The 22,609-nt window shown below is 50.6% G+C and overlaps 3 protein-coding genes across 3 annotated transcripts in view; 2 read left to right on the top strand and 1 right to left on the bottom strand.

The window, feature by feature from the left end:
- Positions 1–4,465: 4,465 nt before the first annotated feature.
- Positions 4,466–6,375, bottom strand: RBP5 (retinol binding protein 5). The gene is made up of 4 exons (XM_068182948.1): positions 5,972–6,375; positions 5,538–5,716; positions 4,985–5,086; positions 4,466–4,600 (listed from the first exon to the last, which is right to left on the bottom strand). Exons 1-4 carry the CDS (start codon positions 6,042–6,044, stop codon positions 4,547–4,549), a joined length of 408 nt encoding a protein of 135 aa, XP_068039049.1. The 5' UTR covers positions 6,045–6,375; the 3' UTR covers positions 4,466–4,546.
- A 463-nt stretch (positions 6,376–6,838) lies between these two features.
- On the top strand, positions 6,839–22,059 carry CLSTN3 (calsyntenin 3). The gene is made up of 18 exons (XM_068182796.1): positions 6,839–7,013; positions 9,712–9,834; positions 10,781–10,976; positions 11,457–11,665; positions 11,972–12,121; positions 12,760–12,945; positions 13,533–13,802; positions 14,090–14,202; positions 14,282–14,444; positions 15,488–15,544; positions 16,329–16,486; positions 16,666–16,814; positions 17,290–17,516; positions 18,599–18,769; positions 19,349–19,494; positions 19,618–19,753; positions 21,167–21,384; positions 21,467–22,059. The coding sequence occupies exons 1-18, from the start codon at positions 6,929–6,931 to the stop codon at positions 21,635–21,637; spliced, it is 2,928 nt and encodes a 975-aa protein (XP_068038897.1). The 5' UTR covers positions 6,839–6,928; the 3' UTR covers positions 21,638–22,059.
- Positions 20,874–22,609, top strand: part of LOC137469792 (epidermal differentiation-specific protein-like) — a 64,376-nt gene continuing 62,640 nt past the window's right edge. Inside the window, exon 1 of the mRNA XM_068182942.1 lies at positions 20,874–20,887. The gene's annotated coding sequence lies outside the window, so the exon portion shown is untranslated. The remainder of the gene's footprint in view (positions 20,888–22,609) is intronic.

Here is a 22,609-nt window from a genome sequence, read left to right as displayed (position 1 = left end):
CTTTTAAAAATCAAGCTGAAAATAAGCTGTCAAAAAAGATAAGTTTTCTCAATTCTGACCTGCTGAAGAGCACTTCTGAGATTTTTTTTGGGGGGAGGGGAGTGGGAACTGGGATCATTTTCAAGAAAAGCAAGAAGCCTCAGGCACTTGAGTTAAAAAGATATTAAGAAAAATGAAAGTCTACAGAAATAAAGGCATTCTGAGAACAAATCCCTTTTCAAGGACACCTCTTGATGTTTCTTCTGCAAGCATTTTTAGGAGAACCAAGATAGATAGATAAGGCCCTCTATTTAATGGGGAAATGAGAAAATATAGCAACTCAAAAACCCCTTTCAGGCTTTTAACAGTGCCCAAGACATATATTTGTGTCCCCAGTTTTATGAAGTTTAAAATTTCTTGGCTTTCAGGCTTTGGTGTAAGAGATAAAACACCATTTTACTGTTTTTTCTTAGAGTTATGAGTGGCTTCAGAGAGGTTAGGAAGTGTCTTGTATTGAAATCAGAGGAAGTAATTCACAGCCACAAAAACATGTTGAATGAAGATGAAAATGGTGTTAAAAAGAATGAAGAAAACATCTTTGGGATAATTATGGAAGTGTACTAGAGAACCTGTTCATCAAACATCTTTGAATTATTATCCCAAAAAGATGACATAAACATATAATTAGTGTCACTGTAATAACACCATATGGCCCCACGTATCAGATTTAAGATTAAACAGGGGACATTATCCCAGTACTTCCTGATGTCCAAGTATGTCCTCTGCATGATGAACACACTTGGGCAGGTTCACTGCTGTGCTGTGCCATGCCAGAGTGGTTTCTTACTCAGAAACCACACTTGGAAAGTAGCTGGGAAATAGTGGAAACTGCTCTTGGAGAGATCTCTTATGAGCAGGTCACTGGTGGGAAGAGTGTTCAAAGCACGGACAGACAGACGCTCCTGGGGATCATTTGTAAGGAAGTGGATAATTTTGCTGTGTCCTTGACAAGCGATCTTCTATCCAGGGAGTGTCCCGTGACTCTTTCAAAGCACATCTCCCGTGTCTTCATTTCCTTCTCCCGTCCCGATAACATCATCTGGGATAACCGGAGACTACTTCAGCTGGTGAAGCAGAGGTGGTTAGCTGGGGACACATCCAACCCCAGCAGCCCACCTCTAACACACAGCCCAGAGACGCGCCTGCTTTGGGCAGCACAGCTACATCCTCGGTCCAGCTCCAGAGCTCCCACTGGTGGCGCTGGTTCCCCTTCCCACTGGTTCCCCTTCAGGCGCTCTGCGGGATCTTCTTCGCGTTAGGCTGGGGCCAAGAAATACATGGTACCCGTTTTTCCTTGGAAGGACATATGTGCTCATCTTTGCTTAGGGGCAGGATTCCTGTAGGACCACGGGACATATGTAGGGCCACAGAATGCCAAAACTAGCCCCCGTTTGCTGCCTGCTGGCCTCAGCTGCATTACAAGTGGTCTGGACAGAAAATATAGACAATATCAGAGCAAAGTAGAAAAACTGTACATCTTCAGTATGGTCAAAGACACCAACATCCTCTCATGGAGCAAGAATCCTGCTTTGAATACAGTGTCTTGCAGGAGGTGACTGGAAAGAAATCTGCTCTACAGACTCAGAAACCATGAAAATTTCCTCTGGCATGCAGACTAGATCCTTTCATCCACAGAGGAGGAGGAGCTGGAGACTTTATCCTCAAGCCTGAGTCAAGGAGGACAGAGAATTACCTCTGATTGGCCCCCTACAGCTACAGCACAGCAGGGCTGCAGACCCACGCTCATCTATAAACACTGAGCTGCTTCCCCAGGGCACTCTACCTTCAACCGTGTTGGTTTGACTACCCAAAGTACTCAAAGGCGTGGTTGGAGCCTTCTGGGGACACTGCCATTGGGCTTGGCCTTCACACAGTCAGGCCTGTGCTGTCTGGTGGCTCAACACTCTTTCAGACAAACCGTGCCACTTCTGCAGCCCTGGCTGATAGGGAGAGGATGATCAAGACCAAAAGAAGGTTCAGGAGTGAAAGAGTGGATCTTTCCCCTGATATGAGATGGTGAGCAGCAGCAACAGCATCTTGGCAGCCTGTTTATGTGTCTTCTAAATCAAGGAGCAAAACCAAGTGTAATACCCTGAGGGGTACACAGTTCTGCCGCACCAGCCACTCACCAGTATCACACCTCCTCCCACCTGTGTCCTCCCAATATCACAACTTTCCCCTGCTTTACAGTGGCATCCTCACTTCCCATAGCCTCATGTCTCAGCAATGTAGTGCTGTGGGGTAAAGTCACCATCTGACTTCGGCATCACACATATAGCATGATTATGAAAGAAAAAACTGGATTGTTAATGCTGGCAGTTACTACCTGAAGCCCTGGAACATGTTGCAGTACTATGCCCTATGATTATCGTTAGTGTGGACCACATCAAGCGAGTATGATTCTTATCTGTGGTTCTGGCACAATCAGATGCTTCCTGAAGAAGAGAGGCTGTCATGGATATGTGATGGCTGGCAATGAGTCCGAAGCAATCTACTTGGCCTATCACCTCACAGGCTTATAGGAAAATTACGTGGATGGCAGAAGAGTCTGGCTAATCACCTGAAGGCAACAGTGTCTGCCATCCAACCAGAATGTGGACTTAGAGAGTTTGTATCAGCTTGTGGTGCAGGGCCTGGAATGAGCTGATTAGTTGTTGGTCACACAGTCTGGAAGATACCAGCCTGGACAGGGTGAGGTGGGCTCGGTGTTGGGCATCAGGAGCAGCTCTGAGGGCATTCTCATGGCATGGAAGAGTGCAAAGAGGGCAACAGTGGAACCAGCTCAAGCTGCTGTCTGCCTTTTGCAGCTTCATGATTCAGCAAAAGTCATGTAGAGGTTCCGTATGGTAGAAGGAGTGATGGGTTGAGCTGGTCTGCACAGAGCAGACATGCTGCATGGCCTGGCTCTGATTGCTCACTGGCTTTGATTGTGGCACTCAAACTGTGGACTGTGGATACTGACAGGGTGCTCCTGCCTCTTATGTCCTCAGATACAAGCGTAAAGAGTCAGAGGTTGACACTATAGGCACAGCTGCAGCTTCCCAACCCTTTGCTTATCACATGTTCTGAAGTAAAGCTTTTCTCATGGCACTCATCTTTGCAGTTCCCTGAAAAGAAGCTCTCCAGAAAATACTATTTTTAAATGAGCTGCTGGCAGAAAAAATGCCTTTTTTCAGCTTATAAAAGGCTTATATTTAAAAAATATGCCAACCTCTTGGTTCTCTGTGGTGTCAGTAGCTGCACATTTATGTGTACCCTGACTTTCAAGCTTTTGTTAGGGGGCAACCACAAGCATTTTTCAGAAATAATTGCCTGTGGACTCATGCCCATCCCATCAGGTGTCATAATTAAAGAACACCTCTCTATGTGGCATGGGTCTGGCTTTTCAGGGGACATGACCTCCTCTGGTTCTGCCCCTTGGTCTCCAATTGCAGATAGCTGTGAACCAGCGGAGCTACGATGTTTGTGAGGAGACCCCACCAAGAATCTTGGAAGGAATGTTGGGGCTAGAGCTGGTGGCTGTAATTTCTTACCCCATGAAGAGATCCTGATCCTTCCACATGCATGGGACCTTCTTAGGAAGGTGGTGAACATGGGGCTGATTACTCCAGCCCTCCCACTTCACACCACCACATGAGAATCCTAGACTCTGAAGGACAAGTTCTGTTTCCTACCCATCCTACTTGAGGATCCCAACAAGCTGTGGCTGCCCCATCCCTGGAAGTGTGCAAGGTCAGGTTGGATGAGGCTTTAAGCAATGTGATCTAAGTGAAATGTCACTGACTCACATATTCACTTAGATTGGGAAAGACCTCCAGTACCATCAAATCCAACCTTTGACCGATCATCAACATTTTCAATGAGACCATGGCAGTAAGAGCCACATCCAGTCTTCTCGTGAACACCTCTGGGGATGGTGACTCCACCACCTCCCTGGGTAGTTCATTTCAATGCTTGACAATGCTTTCTCTGAAGAAATTCTTCCTGAATTCCAGGGGAGGCCTGGAACTAAATGATCTTTAACATCTTTACAACCCAAACTATTCCATGATTCTATGATCCCACGATCCCGGAAAGAACGTAGCATCCCCAGAGGACCAGAGAAGCCGGCAGGTGATGGCTGCAGAAGCAGGAGCAGCCTAAGCTACCCTTGCCCACTCGGGCACCACCCCCCCATCCCCCCATTCCCGGAGGGCATGGCGGGGTTCGGCCGCGGTGGGGGGAGCAGGAGGAGCGCAGGAGCAGCCCCCGCCCCGCTCCTTCCAGACCGCTCTTATTCTGAAAGGAGCCTCCGCGCAGCCCGCGGCCCAGCGCCCTCCCCGCCCCGGCCCATCCCGCTCCCCGCCTCCCGCTCCCGCCGGCCCGGCCCAGCCGTGACCCCCGGCCGGTGGGCGAGGCTCAAGAAAACACGCTGCTACGTGGGGGCTCAGCCCGCTCGGGTCTTGTTTCTTTTTCTTTCTCGCACTGGTGAGTGCGGGTCCCGTCCGGGCATCTCTGCGGGGAGCGCTCACTTCACCTTCTGGAAAACCTGGACGCAGACCTCATCTTCAGCAGTCATGCGCTGGGAAAAGGGAGGCAAAAGAGCAGTTTAGGTTGGATCCCCTCCTGTCTCTCCCCAGTTCTGCCAGCCCTCCCGCTGCTGGCTGGATCCTCGCAGGCCACACGCTGATGCACTGCCGACCCTCCCGAAGCCCCTGCGGGTCTGGCTGCAGGGCAGGGAAGGGACATCGCCTTTGTTGAGCTGTTTAACTTTGGAGTTTAACTTTTAAACCCTGGAGGCGGATGTTTGTGTGAAGCGGTGGCTGCCCCCCCGCAGAGCCGGGGATGAAATCTGAGAGAAGGTGGAAGGAAACTGCAGGGCTGACTCAGAGCCAACAGCACCCACACTGTGTCCCCCCACTCGTTGTGATTGGGATTTTACAAGCTGCGCTGGACCCCTCCTCACCAGATGCAGCTGGTCCCCCTCCAACCAGTGCCTCCAGCCTCGGTTCCTCTTCTCTCCGAGCTGCTCGCACACCAGCTGATCCCCCTCCCAGGAGACGGTTGTCTGAAGGGAAAGAAAGGGGGGAGACGTGGTCCTGACACAAGAGTGATACATGTTTCCAGCGATGACACTGGCTGTTCCTCTCCGACACAATGTCAAATGCAATCCCTGATCTGGTGTCTCTTTAGTGGTTCCTTGGGACAGATGGTCTTTGTAGAAGGTGAATGACCCTCTCGCTTCCAAGTGCAACAACAGAGTTCTGCCAAGTGGCCCGACATTCTATCTTTTCAGGGCTTTGCTCCAGAGGATAATATCCTCCGGATCCCAGAGAACTGGTTTCTGGCTCTTTGCAGTGAGTGATTTACTCATAGAGCCACTTACTCCTGGACCTGCAGGGGCATGCCAGCTCTGGGCTTGGTTCTCACCTGGGTATTGAGTCAAGAAACTGAGCAAGTTCCTGAACTTTTTAGCACATCCCAATCCCTTGTGAAACTGCTCCGCTTGGGTTTCTCACCTGGCACTTGCGTCCATCCACGGGTCCCAGGTCTTCCTCAAACTGGACTCCCAGGTCAAAATCCATAACATAGTCCCGCAGGGAGGTGATAGTGCGGATGACCATGTGATCTCCCGTGTGGATAATCTCTTTGTCCGGCTTCAGTAGGCAGACCAGCTTTCGCAGGACCACGTTGATATCTAGAGGATAAGAGAGAGGAGCGTTGTGTGGACGACCTGGGCTCCTTCTCCAGCAGAGCTCCTCCACTCTTTTAACCAAGGAGCATCAGCCATAGTACCTCTTTTATTCTACTAACACAGCACAAAAGCGATGGTAGAAGACAGAAGAACCAGAAGGTTCCCAATTCCCTTCCTCTTTTCCCTTTCCGACTCTTAACTTTTTGGAGATACAGAACGGAACTAAAGGGGAGGAGGGAGCGTGATGGGAAGCGTTACCTAAAGCCCGCAGGTAATTGTCCATGTTCTCTTGGGAGACGAAGCGGTAATAGCCGGTGAGGTTGGGAGGCATGCCGGGGCAGTGGGACGCGGCGGACGGTGCGGAGAAAAGAGCGCAAGCAGCCGGGCAGCAGCGGAGCTGGGACCGAGCTGGCTCGCCGGGCGGACCGGTCGCTCTCCCGCGGTGCGGAGAGCGCTGCAGAGCGGCCCGATCCCCGCGCCCCCCGCCGCAGTAAGAGTCCCCGCGCCGGGGGGCGCGGAAAGGGCCGGGACGGCCCCTGCTCCAGCATCTCCGCCTCGGCTGGGCAGGACGTATGGACGGCGAGTTACCTCCTCACCCTCCGCCCTCCTCGGGGGCTGCTCGTATTAAACTCTGGACTTCCAACCAGCGGCACGAACCCTCCCTCTCCGGTCCTTCCACACACCGTGACACCGGTGTCTGGGAGCTTCGTCGGAGCAGTGCCCCGGCCTGCGCTCCCCGCGGTGCGGACACCCCGTCGAGGAGAGGCGGCGGCAGGCTGGCAGCTCCGCCCTGCCGAGCCCGAGCCCGGGCTCCGGGTGTGGCCTGCAGACCCTCGTCCCCGCATCCCCCCGATCTCCACGCCCTCCTCGTCCCTCAGCAGCCGCCCCGGTGTCGAACCTTCCCCCCTCCCCGGGCAGGCGCCCGCAGCCGTCGCCGCGCTCCGCGGACTGCCTGGCCCACAGGGGGGAGGCGAGGAGCAGCCGGCGCGCCCCGCCTGCGTCCCGTTCGCGCATCCCCGTCCCGCATCCCCGTCCCGCGGCACCTGGCGCGGCGGCCGCGCGCACTGGCTGCGCCCCCCGCCGCCCGTGACGTCATGCTGCAGTGCGGGGCGGGGCCGGGCGGGGCGCGGAGCGGCTGCCGGCGGTGCCGCCGTCCCTGCGCGCCGCCGCCGCGGGAGCGAGGGCGTGGGTCCTGCCGGGACCGCCGCCGCCGCGATGGGCGACCCTCGGCCCCGCGCCGCCGTCCTCCTCCCTCTGATCTGCCTCTGCGCCGCGCTGCCCGGCAGCGCCTCCAACAAAGGTGAGCGGCGGAGCGCCGCGGGCACGGTCCCGGGCGACGGCGGGCGCTCCGCTGGGACCCACCGGCAGCCCCCGCGGAGGGGCTCTGGAGGGACACGTTGGCCGCGGCTCGTACATCACCCCCGCGGTGGCGGTGCGGCTCCGCGCTGCCCGCCGCCTTCGTCCGGCACGTTTTTGTCGGGGCATCTCCGCGGTCCCCGGCGGCCCCGGCTTTCTTCGCCCCTTCGGGCGCTCTCATGCCATCCCATCTCCATTCTCTACTTTGTCCATCTGTCATCCTACCACCGCTTTTTTCTCCGTTCTTTAGTCTCCTAGCGCTCCTCTCGCGTTTTCCCCTTTTCCACCCACTTGTCTTGCTTTTGTTTAGTTATCACTGGGTGGATTTAGATTCCCATCCCTTCCCTAGCATGCTGAGAGAGAATACGTTGTTTCTCCACAGACCCCTGCAGTTCATAAAACACATTCCCTAGCTCCATCTTCCAGTCCTAGTTCATCCCTCTACAATCTGTCCATAAGAACTGTTTATGCATAGTTATACGTTAACGATGCAGGTTGATTTTATGTATTTTATGTGATAAAGATGAAAGACCCCCAAAGCACCCCAGTGCTACAGCTGTAACCTTCTAAATGCAGATGTTCTTTGAGCACACAGAGTGATGGAGAAAGGTGTGGGTTTCTAGATCTGTGGCTGTAGAGACAAGCCTGAGAGATTCGTCCGAGGGGAGTCAGTGTGCTGGTAATCTGACAGGGTGGGAAAATCTGTAAACAATTGAGGGACTCTGGGCTCATTGGGGAACATGACACCTTAGGGTGCTTTGGGTGCCTTGGAAGAGTCAGGGCTACGGGGCGGGTGCACTGCAGAGCTGTGTGTACCCTGACATTGGCAGGGGCATTTATTTGTTCTGCTCTGCTTCCATGGGGCTTGGTGGCAAGGAAAGGCCCCTCATGCTCTGGATTCTGCCTCTCCTTTGTGAATTTGCACTCGGAAACATCTACCCACCTTTGGCAAATTATATTAGATTGACGGGAGCTTTCTTCCAGCTGGTAGGAGTCTGTATCCTGGTAGGAGTCTGTATCCTAAAAATATTCCTAAAATGTTTTTCTATTCTCCAACAACTCATTTCCCGAGAAATCAGATTGGTGATTCCCAAGTTGCAGGTGGATGCAGCAAAAGATTTATCTCTCTCTGTACCATCAGCTTGTTACCCCAGCAACAGGGCATATTTGGCATTTATAGCTCTGGATCCCCACCTCGGTGGTGTGGCGCATGGATAGAGCCGGAACAGAATGGAATCCGGTGGGGACAATGGGCGGGCAGGGGGAGACGCGGGCACTTGCACACAGGGAGGATTCCACCTGCATACTGAGCAGGATGGATGTTTCTCTGGATTTCCTACGCAATGCTTTATAATCTCAATCAATACGGTGGTGGAGAAGTGCCAACCCACGCTCTTCGCTGCCACACCAGGCTGGATCTGCCCACTCTGCCCTGCTGGGACATCCCCTTGCTGACCTGTCACCCTGCCTGCTGGCCCCCCAGCCACCCCTGGCAGCACCCCCTGGCCCCGAAATGCACAAGTGCTTGGTTGCACAGGATGCTGCGCCTTTTGAGTCAATGCGAGGCCATGCCAGTATGGCCTTTCAGAGGACACTGTGCTGCAGAGGATGGATTCAACATATTGGAAGTAGTGCCCTTGAGGGGAATGGCTCTGTATCCTACTCCCCACCAGCTCTGAGCCATGCTGTGCTCAAAGTGTTGCTGGGTTGTAATAAATCTTGGTCTCCAGGGGGTGGGAGAGTGGGGGATTATCTGGGAATGGGGGTTGTAACTAGGCCATGTAATATAATCTCCGAGGCCCATTTGGCAAGGAATGGGCATGGGGGAGGGGTTTGTAATTTGTAATGATTTTTTTTCCTCTCTCCCCTCCTATCCCCTCCCCTTCCCTCCCCCAAACCCTTTATTTCTCCCTTTCCCTGCCCCGGAGCCTGTGTGATAAAGATTAATTTGCTATTTCTGGGCCTGTGACATTTTTCAGAGCCTCCTGCTGGCTGCTGCCTCCATGCCAAGCCTGGCTGGGCTCCAGCCAACGGGATTAGCAAGGAGGGCCCGAAGGAATATGGTGCTCACCATGGAGTGGGGAAGGAAGGAGCAAGAGGCTCTCAGAATAGGTTGTTATGTGCATAGGGTGGCTGACTGAAGCTGTACCTGAGCATGTCTGTGTAGGTCCTGGGCCTTAGTCTCGAGGGTGCAAGGCAGAAGTGATAATGCCTTCACTGTCCCCTGGGAATACCCCAAGGGAAGATGTAGGCTGGATCCTTCCATTGTGGCTTCATTGAGCTAAAGGGTTTAGTATTTGGAATCTGTCTCTAGGCTGAGGCTACTTTTGCCTCTTGAGTTCACTTTTTTTTAGCTGCTCCAGCTTTTCTGGGCACCCAGGTGTTTCTCCACCTATTTCTAATAAGATAGTAATGAGGACACAAGAAAGAACATATTGTTTCTGAAGAGGTCTCCCATGAGTAGAACTAAAAAAAGATAACTTTTTTCTCCCAGCCTATTTTAGATATCTTTATTTCTAGAGAAGAAGGTGGTGAGGGGTGGTTGTTACTTGCCAGGGGATGAAATTCTTTTTTCCTACTGAATCTGCAGTTGGTGGCTAATACATTCCTGTCCTCCATCCCTTACCCCAAATCTGCCCCAGCAAACAAGCACAAACCATGGATTGAAGCCGAGTATCAGGGCATCGTCATGGAGAATGACAACACCGTCCTGCTCAACCCACCGCTGTTTGCGCTGGACAAAGATGCCCCACTGCGCTATGCAGGTAGGTGGGGAACAGCTCTGGCAAGGTGGAAGACAGGGACAGACTTATGGACAGGCAGGGACACAGTGACATTCATCCCTCTGCTGGATCCTACCTCTCCTCAGGAAACAATCACCTCCAAACCTTGTTCCAGACGAGGTCCCTAGTCAAGTCTGGAGGCAATTTGGGCACAGCTTGATTTAGGATGCTGTGAGCGGTTTCCTTAGGGAGAGGAACTGAGGGTGGAGCCAGCTACTTTTTGACGCAGTTCTGCTATTTCCAAAGATCACATGCACAGCGCTGAGTCTGTGAGCCCTGGAGAAAGCTGGTAGCACTTCCTTGGCAGTGCTACATCCCCTCACAGTGAGCACAAATCCCCGGAACAACAGTCCAGGCTTTCAATGGTTGTATTCCTAGTACTTACTTAGGCCACGCCTGGAGTTTCCTCATGCATTCTTCTTCAGCTTTGGGAGAGTAAATGTGGTCCCTGCGAGCTGAATTTTAGGGTTTAGGTGACCCTATCTGCAGTTCCCTGCGGTACTCTGCGCATCCTGCGTGTGTGGGTGGATGAGACATCGTGGATCTTCGTGCTCTGGCTATCTGCAGTATATGGCCCGTTTTGCCTCCCTGAGGCATGTGGAGGGGAAATAAGGTACTCCCCCCAGGACTGTGTAGCAGTAATAAATGTAGCTTGAGCCTTGTAACCTTCAATCTTTCCTGATGCTGGTCAGGACTCTTTGCCGTGGGAGTATTCTCCAGTAGATGGCAATCTGCACCATTAATGGCTGTAAGGGATAGGAGGAGGAAGTCCTAGGGAGTCAAAAACTGCTCAAAATGAAGGATGATAATGGGGGAGAATGGAAAGTGTAAGTTAGAAAGGAAGAAAAAGAAAGGAAAGAAAGGGATGTAATGTGCTCTCCTCAGTCCTTTTCTTTCTCTCCTTCCTCTCTCTTTTTGTGTGTACCAGGTGAAATCTGTGGCTTCAGGATCCATGGATCAGGGGTACCTTTTGAAGCTGTGATCCTGGACAAAGCTACAGGAGAGGGGCTGATCCGAGCCAAGGAACCAGTGGATTGTGAAGCGCATAAGGAGCACACATTTACCATCCAGGCCTATGACTGTGGAGAGGGACCTGATGGAGCAAATACCAAAAAATCACACAAGTAAGTTCATGCAGACATTGCTGCATGCTACAAAATGTGATCTATGACAAAAATGCAAAGGAAAGTTGCTGTGGAAATACTTTGTTTAGCCAGAAGTATTTTTCTCTAGCCATGACATTGTAACTCAACATGCTAAGAAGACCCAAAGAAAAATGTTCACTGCCTGTCACATGAGTGAATACAGAAAGGAGGGCTGTTTGACAGCAGTTTCTAAAAGTGATGTTTTACATTTTTGCATAGAGGTAGGAGGTCCAGGTTGCATTATTATTACATTTGCTCTTTCTGAGTGGTTGGAAACCATTGTCCAAGCACCTGTGTGACAGCATTGCTGCACTGAAATCAAGGTGTCTTTCCTTGTCCTTGCTTTTGACAGCTGGAAATCAGAGTGGTGCTCTTTAAAATAATGACTTACTCTGAAATTTACGTGGTGCATGGCTCGTAATCAGCCCATCAGTTCTTATTGATGTCTCTCTGCATCAGGGCCACAGTGCACGTCCGAGTAAACGATGTGAATGAGTTTGCTCCCGTCTTTGTGGAGAAGCTGTATCGCGTGGCAGTGACGGAGGGAAAGCTGTATGACCGCATCTTGCGTGTGGAGGCCATCGACGGGGACTGCTCACCGCAGTACAGCCAGATCTGCTACTATGAGATCCTGACCCCGAATATTCCCTTCCTCATTGACAACGATGGTAAGAATCCACACCCACCGTGCTCACATCACTCCTGTTCTCCTGCTCTGCTCCTTCTCTGCCAGCCCCATCTGAAGGCAGAGCTGTGCTATATACATTTTGCAGCACTGCTGATCTGTCCTGGTGAGAGCAGCAGCATCCATTTTGTGGGATGCTATAACTTGTTACAAAGTGACACTGGGCAGGGTGACTCAACTCTTTTTTGGTTGTTTTTGTCATTGATCAAAGATATGAGTGATTTTTAGAAGGAACGTCTTTGAGGAGACTGCCTGTCCTCTACCTTGATCTCTTTGTTTTGCAAACCAGGGAACATTGAGAACACGGAGAAACTGCAGTACAGTGCGGATCGTGTCTACAAATTCACAGTGACAGCCTATGACTGTGGAAAGAAGAGAGCTTCTGATGATGCTGAAGTGGAAATCCAGGTGAAACCCACCTGCAAGCCCAGCTGGCAGGGTATGAAACCTCCAAACACATTTATCTTTTGTCTTCGCTTTTGCTCAGCTACTACGCAGTCCTGCTCATCACGAATGTTTGTATATACACATATAAATTTGTATGCCCATATATATGGTTCAGTTCTGGCACCAGCCCATCTCCATCAGGGGACACAGCAGATGTCTAAGTCTGTTGCAAAGGCATTGAAAGGTAAATTCTAACATTATAAAATGATTCCTTGGATTACTGTGAGCTGCCGTGTGTTTGATAAGGCTCATGGACTGTATTCAGCAAAGATTGGTTTTGGGGCTGCTCTTCTGGGAGATATTTGTCTTTTCCAGTGGTGATGTGTTCTTGAAGGGTCACCTTAGTCAATTAGAATTAAGGGGAAATCAATGCAGCTAAACACCTGCTCTGAGAGCTGACCAACCACAGAGTGATGACCAGTATTAGCTGTGGAAGCTGGGACCTCGGACTCTGTGCTTCTAGGACATCTTTCCATGCATTGATGCCAGCTGTGTAAAGCTGTGTTTCCAATATGGAAAGGGACAAAAATTTGGACTAATCCATAGATGCCACTTGTGTGTATGCCAGGTGTTCTGGCCCTGTGTCCTTGGCAGTTCCTAATCCCTCACTTTCACTCCTTTCCATTTTAGGCTGGAACAAGAGGATTGAGTACACTCCTGGTGCAGGCAGCCTCGCACTTTTCCCCACCATTCACCTGGAGACCTGTGATGAGCCACTGTGGAACATCCAGGCCACCGTGGAGCTGCAGACAAACCATGTGGCCAAGGGCTGTGACCGGGATAACTACTCCGAGAAGTCCCTGCGCAAACTCTGTGGTGAATTGGTTCTTTCCTGGGCTAAGGGGGGCTGTGGCACAGCACCCTGCTCCTCACGCAGCAGAGGTTCCGGGGAACATATTCCTCATGTCTGCTGTGGTCACTGGGGTGGGAGGACACTGAGCTTGTGTGTTGCACTGAGGGGCAATGGGTGTTCCTGCCCATATCTCATGGAATCGTGGAATGGTTTGGACTGGAAGGAACCTTAAAGATCCTCTAGTTCCAACATCCCTGCCAGAGACAGCAACACCTTGCACTAGGCCAGGTTGCTCAGAGTCTCATCCAACCTGGCACTGAACACTTCCACAACTGCCTAGTTTTATAAGGGACTACCTGCGCTTTCCTTGCTGGGAATCCAGAGACTTCTGTGCATTGTCCTAGTATGCAGAGTCTGTGGGACTTCTCTCAGCACTGAACAAAAAGTCACCATTCTTCTCCAGACAGAAGAAGGACTTTAGGCAGCTCCTCATCTCCCTGTGCACTGAGACATTACAGTGAGGGTTCCAGTGCCCACTTCATCTGATCCCCAGTTCTCAGGCTCCTTATCCTCCCATGCCAACATTCCTGACTCCCTCCCTTCTTGGTAGGTGCTGCCTCAGGAGAGATTGACCTGCTGCCAGTGCCTAGCCCCACAGCAAATTGGACAGCGCGGCTCTCGGTGCACTACAGCCAGGACAGCAGCCTCATCTACTGGTTCAATGGCAGCCAGGCTGCCCAGGTGCCTGTGGTGAATGGGCCGAATGGCCACGAGGGGCTGAGTGACCACTTCACCCTGTCCGTGTGGATGAAGCATGCCGTGGTGCCCAGCAAAGGCAGGCGGGAAGAGGAGACGGTGATCTGCAGTACAGTGCGGAGTGGTGAGACTTCTCCCGGGGTGGTGACACTTCTGCCCACTGCCTCTTCACTCCTTAGGAGGGGTTGTCCCTGCAGGGGTAAATCTCTGACATTCCAAAGCAGGACTGGGGCAGGGGTTCCTCCTTAGGAACACAGCTACTTTAGGTGTCCCTTTTCCTCGGAGCGCTCAAGCCTCCTTTGAGCACACGGTGCTGAGTGCCAGTCGTGCATGGCAGCGTGGGCTTCTGAGTTCTGGCTAGTGGGACTGCTTGGAGTGTGACACTCAACTCCCTGTCCTTGTCCCTGGCAGAGGATGGCTACTCGCACTACTCTCTGGCTGTGCATGGCTGCCGGATTTCTTTCCTCTACTGGCCGTTGCTGGAAAGCGCAAGGCCTGTGAAATTCCTCTGGAAGCTTGAGCAGGTGAGGAAGGGTTTGCATCCTCCCCACGTCCCTTCTCCTCTTTCCCTTTGCTGATGCCGTGCTCTGCTGTCTGCCGCAGGTCTGTGACGACGAGTGGCACCATTACGCCCTCAACCTGGAGTTCCCCACGGTCACGCTGTACGTGGATGGTGTCTCTTACGACCCTGCCCTGATCCACGACAACGGCCTCATCCACCCACCGCGGCCGGAGCCGTCCCTCATGATCGGGGCCTGCTGGGCCGGTGAGTGCCCACTCCCCAAGCCGTGATCATCCCATGTGGGAAAAAAGGGGTGGAGGGAGACCCAGGAAAGGTGAAAGAAATATCACCCAGTACTAAATGATGCAAATCACTCTGCAGCCATCTTGCCTGCTTGGCACCAAAGCTAGTGTGGCTCCTCCTTCCTCGTGGACCAAGGTAGTAACAGCTCAGGGGAAAGTGTCAATGGCAGCTTCCTGGATAACAACCATAGAATATGCAAGGGATAACCAACTTTCAGGCAGGAGAGTTGAAACTCTGTACCTGATTCAGGCACTGGCGTTTCTATCAAAGCCTTTCACCAGAAAGCAGGCAGTTCTATTTGTGCTGCTGATTGTGTTGATGGAGTTTTCTCTGTCTTGAGGGTCTTTATGAAAAAGTCATAAATCCTTCTGTATAGGAATTGGGTTGAAAGACAAAAATTGGGTAAGGAACAAAGTTAGGCCACTACTAGATTAAAACCTGTTCTGTGGAGATGCAAGGCTGCATTCCTCAGATCCGTCAGTTCTCCTGCTAGACTGAAACAGGACAGAACTAAAGGAATTTTCCTACTGCTTGCCTTCACTTCAGCAGAAATTTCTAGCAAGATCAAATATTTGCTGTACTGCTGCTTCTCTGAGGTCAGAGACCTCCCCACAGCTCTGTGCTGTCTTGATTGGCGTTTTGCAGACAACCAATATACATCAGCTTGGGACCCTCTCCTGGAGCTATCTGAGTCTCTAAGGGATGTTGAGAACATGGCTAATTCCCAAAATAGATAACATTGGGAAAGGATTGAAAAACTGCAAACACTATAGTTTATCCCTTAAGTCAGTTACTTGTCCTACAATCTCAGCATCAGCTTCATGAGAGGAACTCTGCCCTCTGTCATCTGTGATGTGCTGTCTCTAGGGCTGAAGGGTGCACTGCTTGGCAGAGAGCTGTTCTTGGGGACTGGCCAGTACAGGCCCTTGTAGAGATACTTGCCTGACCCTGTAACTACCATCTTCCAGTGCCTTATTGCTCATCCAGATGTTCTCCTTTTGCAGAGGAGAAAACCAAAGAGAAAACCAAAGGAAGCGAGAACGCCACTGACTCTGTGCAAGGTAGGGAAAAGAAAGAAGATGGATCTCTTCCCCTCTTGACTGTGCATGACTATCACTTCTTGCATGGTGCCTTCCTCATACAGCTTCCCCAGTCCTGTCCTGCCACCTCCCTCCACTGTGGGAGGAAACCCCTTATTTGGCAGATTGGTCCTTGATACCTTAGTAGCTGTGGAGCATGAAAAGGTTGATGGAAGGACTGCAGCCTGCTTTGAGAGTTGGAGTATGCTTTTTGTGTGGATAAAGGGTACTCTTGCCTGATCATTAAAGCTGGTCTCTGAAGGACACAATAGCCGTTAGAGACATCAGGAGATGTCACCTCATCCCTAACTATCTGTGGAATGTGTAATTTCTTTTACAAGCCCTCACAGGAAGCAGAGTGAGAAGGGGACAAGAAATTGTTTCCATCTGGCATTCAGCAGTTTGACAGAAACTTCTCTATGCTACCCACCGTTCACTGCCCTTGTTTTTTTGTTGGTCTGTTTTTCTCGCTTTCCCTCATCTGGAATTTCAAAAATTTTCATCTTCTTTCTTCAGCATCCCCTGTCTTCTTCTTGTCTTTGCTTTTCCATATCCTGTTCAACCCTCTGTCCTCCTCTACCTCCCTTAACATCTGTATGTCACTCACATTGTTGCTTTTGTTGTCTGGGCTTTTCCATGCCCCATGCCTCCCTCTGTATCCCTCTACCTCCCTTACCCCTGCATGGCCCTCACACTGTTGCTTCTGTGGTTTTGCTCTCTTCCTCGCCATGTCTCTCACACCCTCCACCTCCCATGTTTCCCTCAGGAGATCCTCTGTCGATACACCACTACTTCCATGGTTACTTGGCTGGCTTCACTGTGCGCCCTGGTAGCTTGGAGAGCCGAGAGGTTATTGAATGCCTGTATGCCTGCCGTGAGGGGCTTGATTACAGTGACTTCGACAGTCTGGGCAAAGGGATGAAGGTATGCCCATCTGCCCAGTTTGCATGGGTCTCCTCCACTCTCCTCCCCAGCCTGGCTTCCCAGGACTTTGCCTGCTCCCCCACCTCAGACAGCTCCACACCTTTCTCCTATGTGTCTCTCTCAGCCTGGGTTCCTGTCATTTGCCAAACCATGAGTATTTTCTTTTCTTCCACCTCTAGGTTCATGTGAACCCCTCTCAGTCCCTGCTCACCTTGGAGGGTGATGATGTGGAAACCTTTAACCACGCGATCCAGCACGTGGCTTACATGAATTCACTGCGCTTTGCTACCCCTGGGGTCCGGCCACTCAGGCTCACCACTGCTGTCAAGTGAGTGGGCAAACCAGCACCTCTGGCTCAGTTCAGCAAGAGGGTTGCCTCTCTTTTGACTAGAGTTACACTGACTCACTTTGTATTTTAAAATAATTGTATTTTAAGATGGTCTCAAAATGGGTAAAAATCTTCCTGAAAATAATTGATAAATGATCCAGTATCCAAAAGGATACTGTAGTACTGGTTCCTAGTACCTATGCAGAACTTCTGCCTCCACTTGCAGTGTTCCAGGCATGTTCCAGGACTGGTTTTAATTTTTTCTGTGTTTGTTAATGTGACCAAGTCACCAGTTCCCAGTGGTGTCACTCCTACCACACATCCCTGCCTTGCACAGCAGGCTGTAGGGAAGCTTTAGGAAGACTGCTGGAAAAAGAATATTCCCTTCCCTGGAAGTGATGGGCAGGAGGCAATCCTTTATAATGTTGTTGTTGGAAGCTTGGGGCAACTGATGTTTTCTACTGCTCTCCTTCAGGTGTTTCAGTGAGGAGTCCTGTGTCTCCATTCCTGATGTGGAGGGCTATGTTGTGGTGCTACAGCCTGATGCTCCCCAGATCCTGCTGAGTGGGAATGCCCACTTTGCTCATCCTGCATCAGACTTCGAGGCTCCGGAAGGAATTCCCCTGTTCCCCAACCTCCAGATCACCTGCTCTATTTCTCACCAGGTGGAGGCCAAGAAGGATGAGAACTGGCATGGTACTGGTGAGTGGAGTACAGGGCAAGGTGTAAGAGACAAGAATTGTGGTCATGCAGAGGAAGCACAGGCCCTGTAATTACACCCGAAAGCGAGAGTTTACAAATTTAGAAGCAGGGCACATTGTCTGTCAATATGTAGGCTAATCGGCTCTTATCCCTTTCTGCTCCTCCCTGTACTTTTTCTATCCACTCAGTTCCTTTGCCTCACTCTCTCCTAATTCTTTCCCAGGCTGCTCATTCCTAATCCCTTTTATATTTTACCTACATTTCCCTTTATTGAATCCAGTGCCAGATGGATGTCCTGCCTGTTACTCTCCTTTCTCCTGCACTTACTTAGTTTCATCCTACTTCCTTCTCTCCTGCTTTCTTTCTTACTTCTTGCTCCCTTTCTTCTCTTCCTGCCTCACTTATTCCTACGAATTCCCAGTCAGTTTCCTCACACCCTACAGTAACCTGTTCTTCAATTTCTTTCCATCATGCTCAGATAATTTCTCTGCAGTCTGTGCTCTATGTGTCCATTCACTTCTTTCATATCTCTTCTGGTAATAGGATTTTTTGCTCCTGCTTTTCTGTTTAGAAGCTTTGCCTTTCCTCATACAATGATGAGTTCCTCGACTTAAGAGCAGATTGTTCTCAATCCTGCTGAAAGCAGTTAGTCATTGAATGTGGTTGCCATTTTAAAGAAGATAAGATCTCAGCCATGGTAACCAACAGTGTGAGACAGGGGAAAGCTTTCAAAAGCGTGCAGGGCCTGGGAATGTGTGAGTGTTGTTCCTAATTTGCACACTGTCATTGTCAACAAAGTCCTTACAGCCAAGATGTGTTATCATGAACCAGACTGATAATAGTATGTTGTTCCAAAATAAAGTGACTTTATTATGTGCATAGATAATGTCATTAGAACCATCCTGAAACAAGTAATTAGACTGACAGTGATTTTACTTAAGGTCAGTGCTAGGTGGAGAAGGAGAAGTAAATACATATGATGTGAGCACTCTTAGGTAAGCAGGTTCCCCTCTGAGTAACTCCTTCCTTCTCTGATGGCTCTCTGGCTTACTGGCCATATCTCCTTTCTGTTTGCATCTCAGTGACAGACACACGAATGTCAGATGAGATTGTGCACAACCTGGATGGCTGCGAGATCTCACTGGTAGGAGATGACTTGGACCCAGAGAGGGAGTACCTGCTCCTGGATGGGGCACTGCTGCAGCAGCGGGGCCTGGAGCTCGTTAACACCTCTGCCTACCTGACCATCACAGGTACGTCCTCTCCATGGTCACAGCTATCTAGTTATGCCTCTGTCACCAACTGTCAGGCATCACTGGGAGAAGCACCTGACGTTACGCTGTGTTGGTGTACTTTGTGACACTGAGATGTAATCATTTCATGAACTCCTGGTTTTTGGAAGTCGCTGATCATTTCCTTGGGGAGGTGGTTTTTCCTCCAGCACAAAGTACTGGGACATGGTGTCAGCTCTCACCCAGGCCTGTATCACTCCTCCTGAATTACTCCTTGGGGTTTGGTGTTCCCAGATGTCAGTAGCATTTTGCATGACATGACAGGGACAACATGTCCCACAGCTTGTGGACTAGTACAACACTTTTGTACTCTCCAGAACGTAACAAGGCTGTTGCTCTCAATCCTTCCTTCCCTTCCACTGGTTTTAGCGATGCAAGCACGGATTCCATCAGGTCCTCCTCAGCCAGCTCTATCTCTGAGCCCTTCCCAAAATTAATGAACCGAGCATTACCTTGGATCCCTCTGCTGCTGCAGCGTTAGGATGCCAGGTGACTTTGGAGCAGGAGCTTCCTCACCCCACCCCTCTCTTCTTGTCTCAGGCGTGGAGAGCATTGCGGTTTACGAGGAGATCCTACGCCAGGTCTCCTACCACATCAACCACGGTGCTGCCCTCTATGAAAGGAAGTTTCACCTGTCCTGCACTGAGATGAACGGACGCTACTCCAGCAATGAGTTTACTGTCGAGGTACGAGACTGATACCTGCACACAGAGATTCTTCTGCATGCATGGGGAGGACATGGTGCGTGGGAATGCATAGAATGTGCCATGGACACAGGGTTGAGTCCCCTCACTCTGGTCTTTCTGCAGGTGAATGTTCTCCACAACATGAACCGAGCTGCTCATCCTAACCATATTCTGAGCTCCCAGCAGTTTGTGCACCGAGGCCATCATTTACCTGCAGAGCTGTCTGGGCACAGTTTGGCAAGCACCCACAACAACCCAAGTATGTAACACTATCTTTTGGGTTTATTCCTTTAGATCAGGATGCTCATTTCCTGACATCCTGACAGAACCTATAGTGGAGGATTCCTCTCAGGCTCCCTGCACCCATTATCATTATTCTCGTTATACTGTCCTGTTCCACTCATTGTTAGCCAGCAGACTGCAGTCTCTGTCAAACTGTATTTTAGAGCATACTGCAACAATCCTCCTCTTGTGGAATATTTTCTTCTTGGTGTAGAAGCAGACTGAATTCTACACCTCAGAGGGTCTAAAAAGAGTAACTGTAAGCTGACTTCATTCATGCACCTTGCAAAGGTGCTGTGTGGGCTTGTGTAATTTCCAAAAGAAGCTTCAACAGCAGGAGAGAAAAGTGAGTCAAGACTGCCACTGCTCTAAAGAAAGAAAGGTGGTGGTCAGCAAGGCAGGGAAATACAGGAGATGACACCACACAGACAAGAGGAGAATTCTTGCCCCCAAAACAGAGGAGAGAGAAGCCTGAAAGCTAGACTTGATGTTTGTCTGTGCTGGTAGCCCTGTGCTTCAGGCATGACCACACTCCAATCAATTCCTCCTGGGCTGTGAAAGCTCTGGGACTTGTTACATACAGACATTTTGGTCCCCTGTTGTAGGGGACGTGCAAGGCACCTTTGAGCTAGCTTTTGCTGCAGCTTCCAAAGTAGCTGAAATCCAGCTGGTCCAGTCCTGCAGCTGGACTGGAGGACTGGAGCTGGACTGCCTTGTACTGCAGGGGGAGCCTATGCATGTGCCAGCCTTTGCCTCTCCCTTCCCCAGCTCTGCCTGCTGGCAGCAGCAAACTTGTCCCTGCTGAACAGAACCATACAAAAAAATTTGTGGAGGGCCTAGATAGATTTTGCAGGGAATGTGGTTATCTGGGGAGTTGAGGGTCAGTCTACAGCCTAAAACAAACATGTAGGAGTTGGGCTAAGGGTTTTAGATGAATTTCAGGTTTTCTACTGTGGAGAAGCCAGGCTTTTGCCACAGCACTTATTAGAAATCCATCATAGCATTCACATCTGCTCCATGTGCAATGAAGGCATCTTTTGGCTTCTTGCTTTCTCTTCCGCTTGCACAGAAATCACACTCTCTGAAAATCATCCTCGAGCCCTTAGAGGCTGTCCCCAGCACACATTTCTCCCTCCCAAGAGCAGGATACAGATATATGCGGTGCAACATATTCTGGCAAATTCTGCAGATAAAGATGTGAAGAGTCTACAGGCCAGGCTGACATCATAGGAACTGCCTGTGCCCAGGGGCACAGACAAGTCAGGCTATGTTCCTGCACAGACCAAAAACCCAGGCTCTGCCCAGGGATCTCAGTTCCTGCATGTCAGGTTGGAAATGCATGTTTCTGTGACAGACTCGAGACACAATTTCTCGCTTTCTTTCTCCAAAGTGGTCCCCAGTGCTGCCACTGTCATCATCGTGGTGTGTGTGGGCTTCCTGGCGCTTATGGTGGTCCTCGGCATCCTGCGCATCCACTCCCTGCACCGCCGGGGAATGGGGCAAGAGGTCCCCGGGGCTGCTGAGTCGGGGCACACCAGCACTGGAGGCAAAGAGAGCGACATGTTCTGGGATGACTCGGCCCTCACCATCATCGTCAACCCCATGGAGGTGAGGAGCGGCCGCTGCGGCCAGGGCTGGGCGGGCAGCTGGGTTGTCAGACCCTTCCCCTTACCCCATCTCACCTCCCCAGTCCTACCAGAGCTGTCAGGAGAGGGCAGCAGGGAGTGTGGAGGGCAGAGCTGGCGAGGGCATGGAGGATGATGAAGACAGCACCGACTCGGAGACACCCGACTCCCCGGACAGCAGTGACATGAATGACCGGCGCATCATCGGCAAAAGTGACGTCTCTCACCGCTACTAGGAGCTTTAAAACACCCGCCCAGTGGATGCCCCCAAAACATATGGCAGGAAGGAGGAGGTGTCTTACTTTCAACTTCTTTCCTCCCCCACCGTGTACACATGTGCTCCTCCCTCACTGATCATTTCTGCCTCCCATGTTCCTTCATCTTCTGCCATTCTCGTTGTGGACATTCCCCACGTTACTGATCCCCCATCTGGCTCTCCAGAAACATGTGTTAGGGCACTTACACATGATGGTGGCACAGTTCAAACTGTGATGCAGGTCTTGGAAAGAAAGGAAATCTGAAAGGCAGAGCCAGCCATAGGGCTCAGAGTGGGGTTTCTCACAACCCCTCCCCAGATATTATATATATATATTGTATATTTTTTCAATGTTGTCATTTGAGGTTTATTCTCGTTTCATGCAAAAAAAAAAAAAAACAACCAACAAACCACTGCAGCTTTGTGTCGCTTTGTAAAATTGTCAATACTCCTAATACTAAATGAATGAAGGTAAGAAAGATGAGGAAACAAAGTGGATTTTAAAATAAATGGATTTCAAATAAAACATTCAGGACTTCTGCAGTTTTTCACCACAACCAGGGAAAGAAATAGTGTAGCTTCTAATGTGAAACTGGACCTTGTCCAGATCATGTATTTACTGAAATTACTACCTTATCTCGGGGAAGGGTTACATTTTTTAGCATGTGATGAAACAAGAATTATACATCACTCACGACCCTACCCCCTGCATTTTTGAGAATCAAAATGCTCTGTAAACACGATGTAGCCTTCCCCAGGACTCTGTGCTAGGGACCCACGAAAGAACAGAAGGCATTCAAGCCTGTTGCAGGCAAATGTAGCACATGCAGCAAACTGAATTCTTGAACACAGGAAAATAAATAAGGCTCTTACCATACACTTAGTGTATCAACAGAAACTGGCCACATCTCCTTAGCTTAATCTATCTTGTCACATGATCTGCTTTCTTAAT

This window comes from Anomalospiza imberbis, chromosome 2 (genome assembly GCF_031753505.1).
Source record: "Anomalospiza imberbis isolate Cuckoo-Finch-1a 21T00152 chromosome 2, ASM3175350v1, whole genome shotgun sequence".
Lineage (NCBI taxonomy): Eukaryota > Metazoa > Chordata > Aves > Passeriformes > Viduidae > Anomalospiza > Anomalospiza imberbis.
The sequence above is the reverse complement of the archived record's forward strand: the minus strand, read 5'-3'. Positions and strand labels throughout refer to the sequence as shown.

Coding starts and splice junctions, on each gene's coding strand:
- RBP5 (XM_068182948.1), bottom strand. CDS start 6,044: ATGCCTCCCAACCTCACCGGCTATTACCGCTTCGTCTCCCAAGAGAAC. Junction 5,717..5,971: donor CAATTACCTGCGGGCTTTAG/GTAACGCTTCCC, acceptor CTTATCCTCTAG/ATATCAACGTGGTCCTGCGA. Junction 4,601..4,984: donor AGGGGGACCAGCTGCATCTG/GTGAGGAGGGGT, acceptor CCCTTTTCCCAG/CGCATGACTGCTGAAGATGA.
- CLSTN3 (XM_068182796.1), top strand. CDS start 6,929: ATGGGCGACCCTCGGCCCCGCGCCGCCGTCCTCCTCCCTCTGATCTGC. Junction 7,014..9,711: donor CGGCAGCGCCTCCAACAAAG/GTGAGCGGCGGA, acceptor AATCTGCCCCAG/CAAACAAGCACAAACCATGG. Junction 14,445..15,487: donor GATCGGGGCCTGCTGGGCCG/GTGAGTGCCCAC, acceptor CTCCTTTTGCAG/AGGAGAAAACCAAAGAGAAA.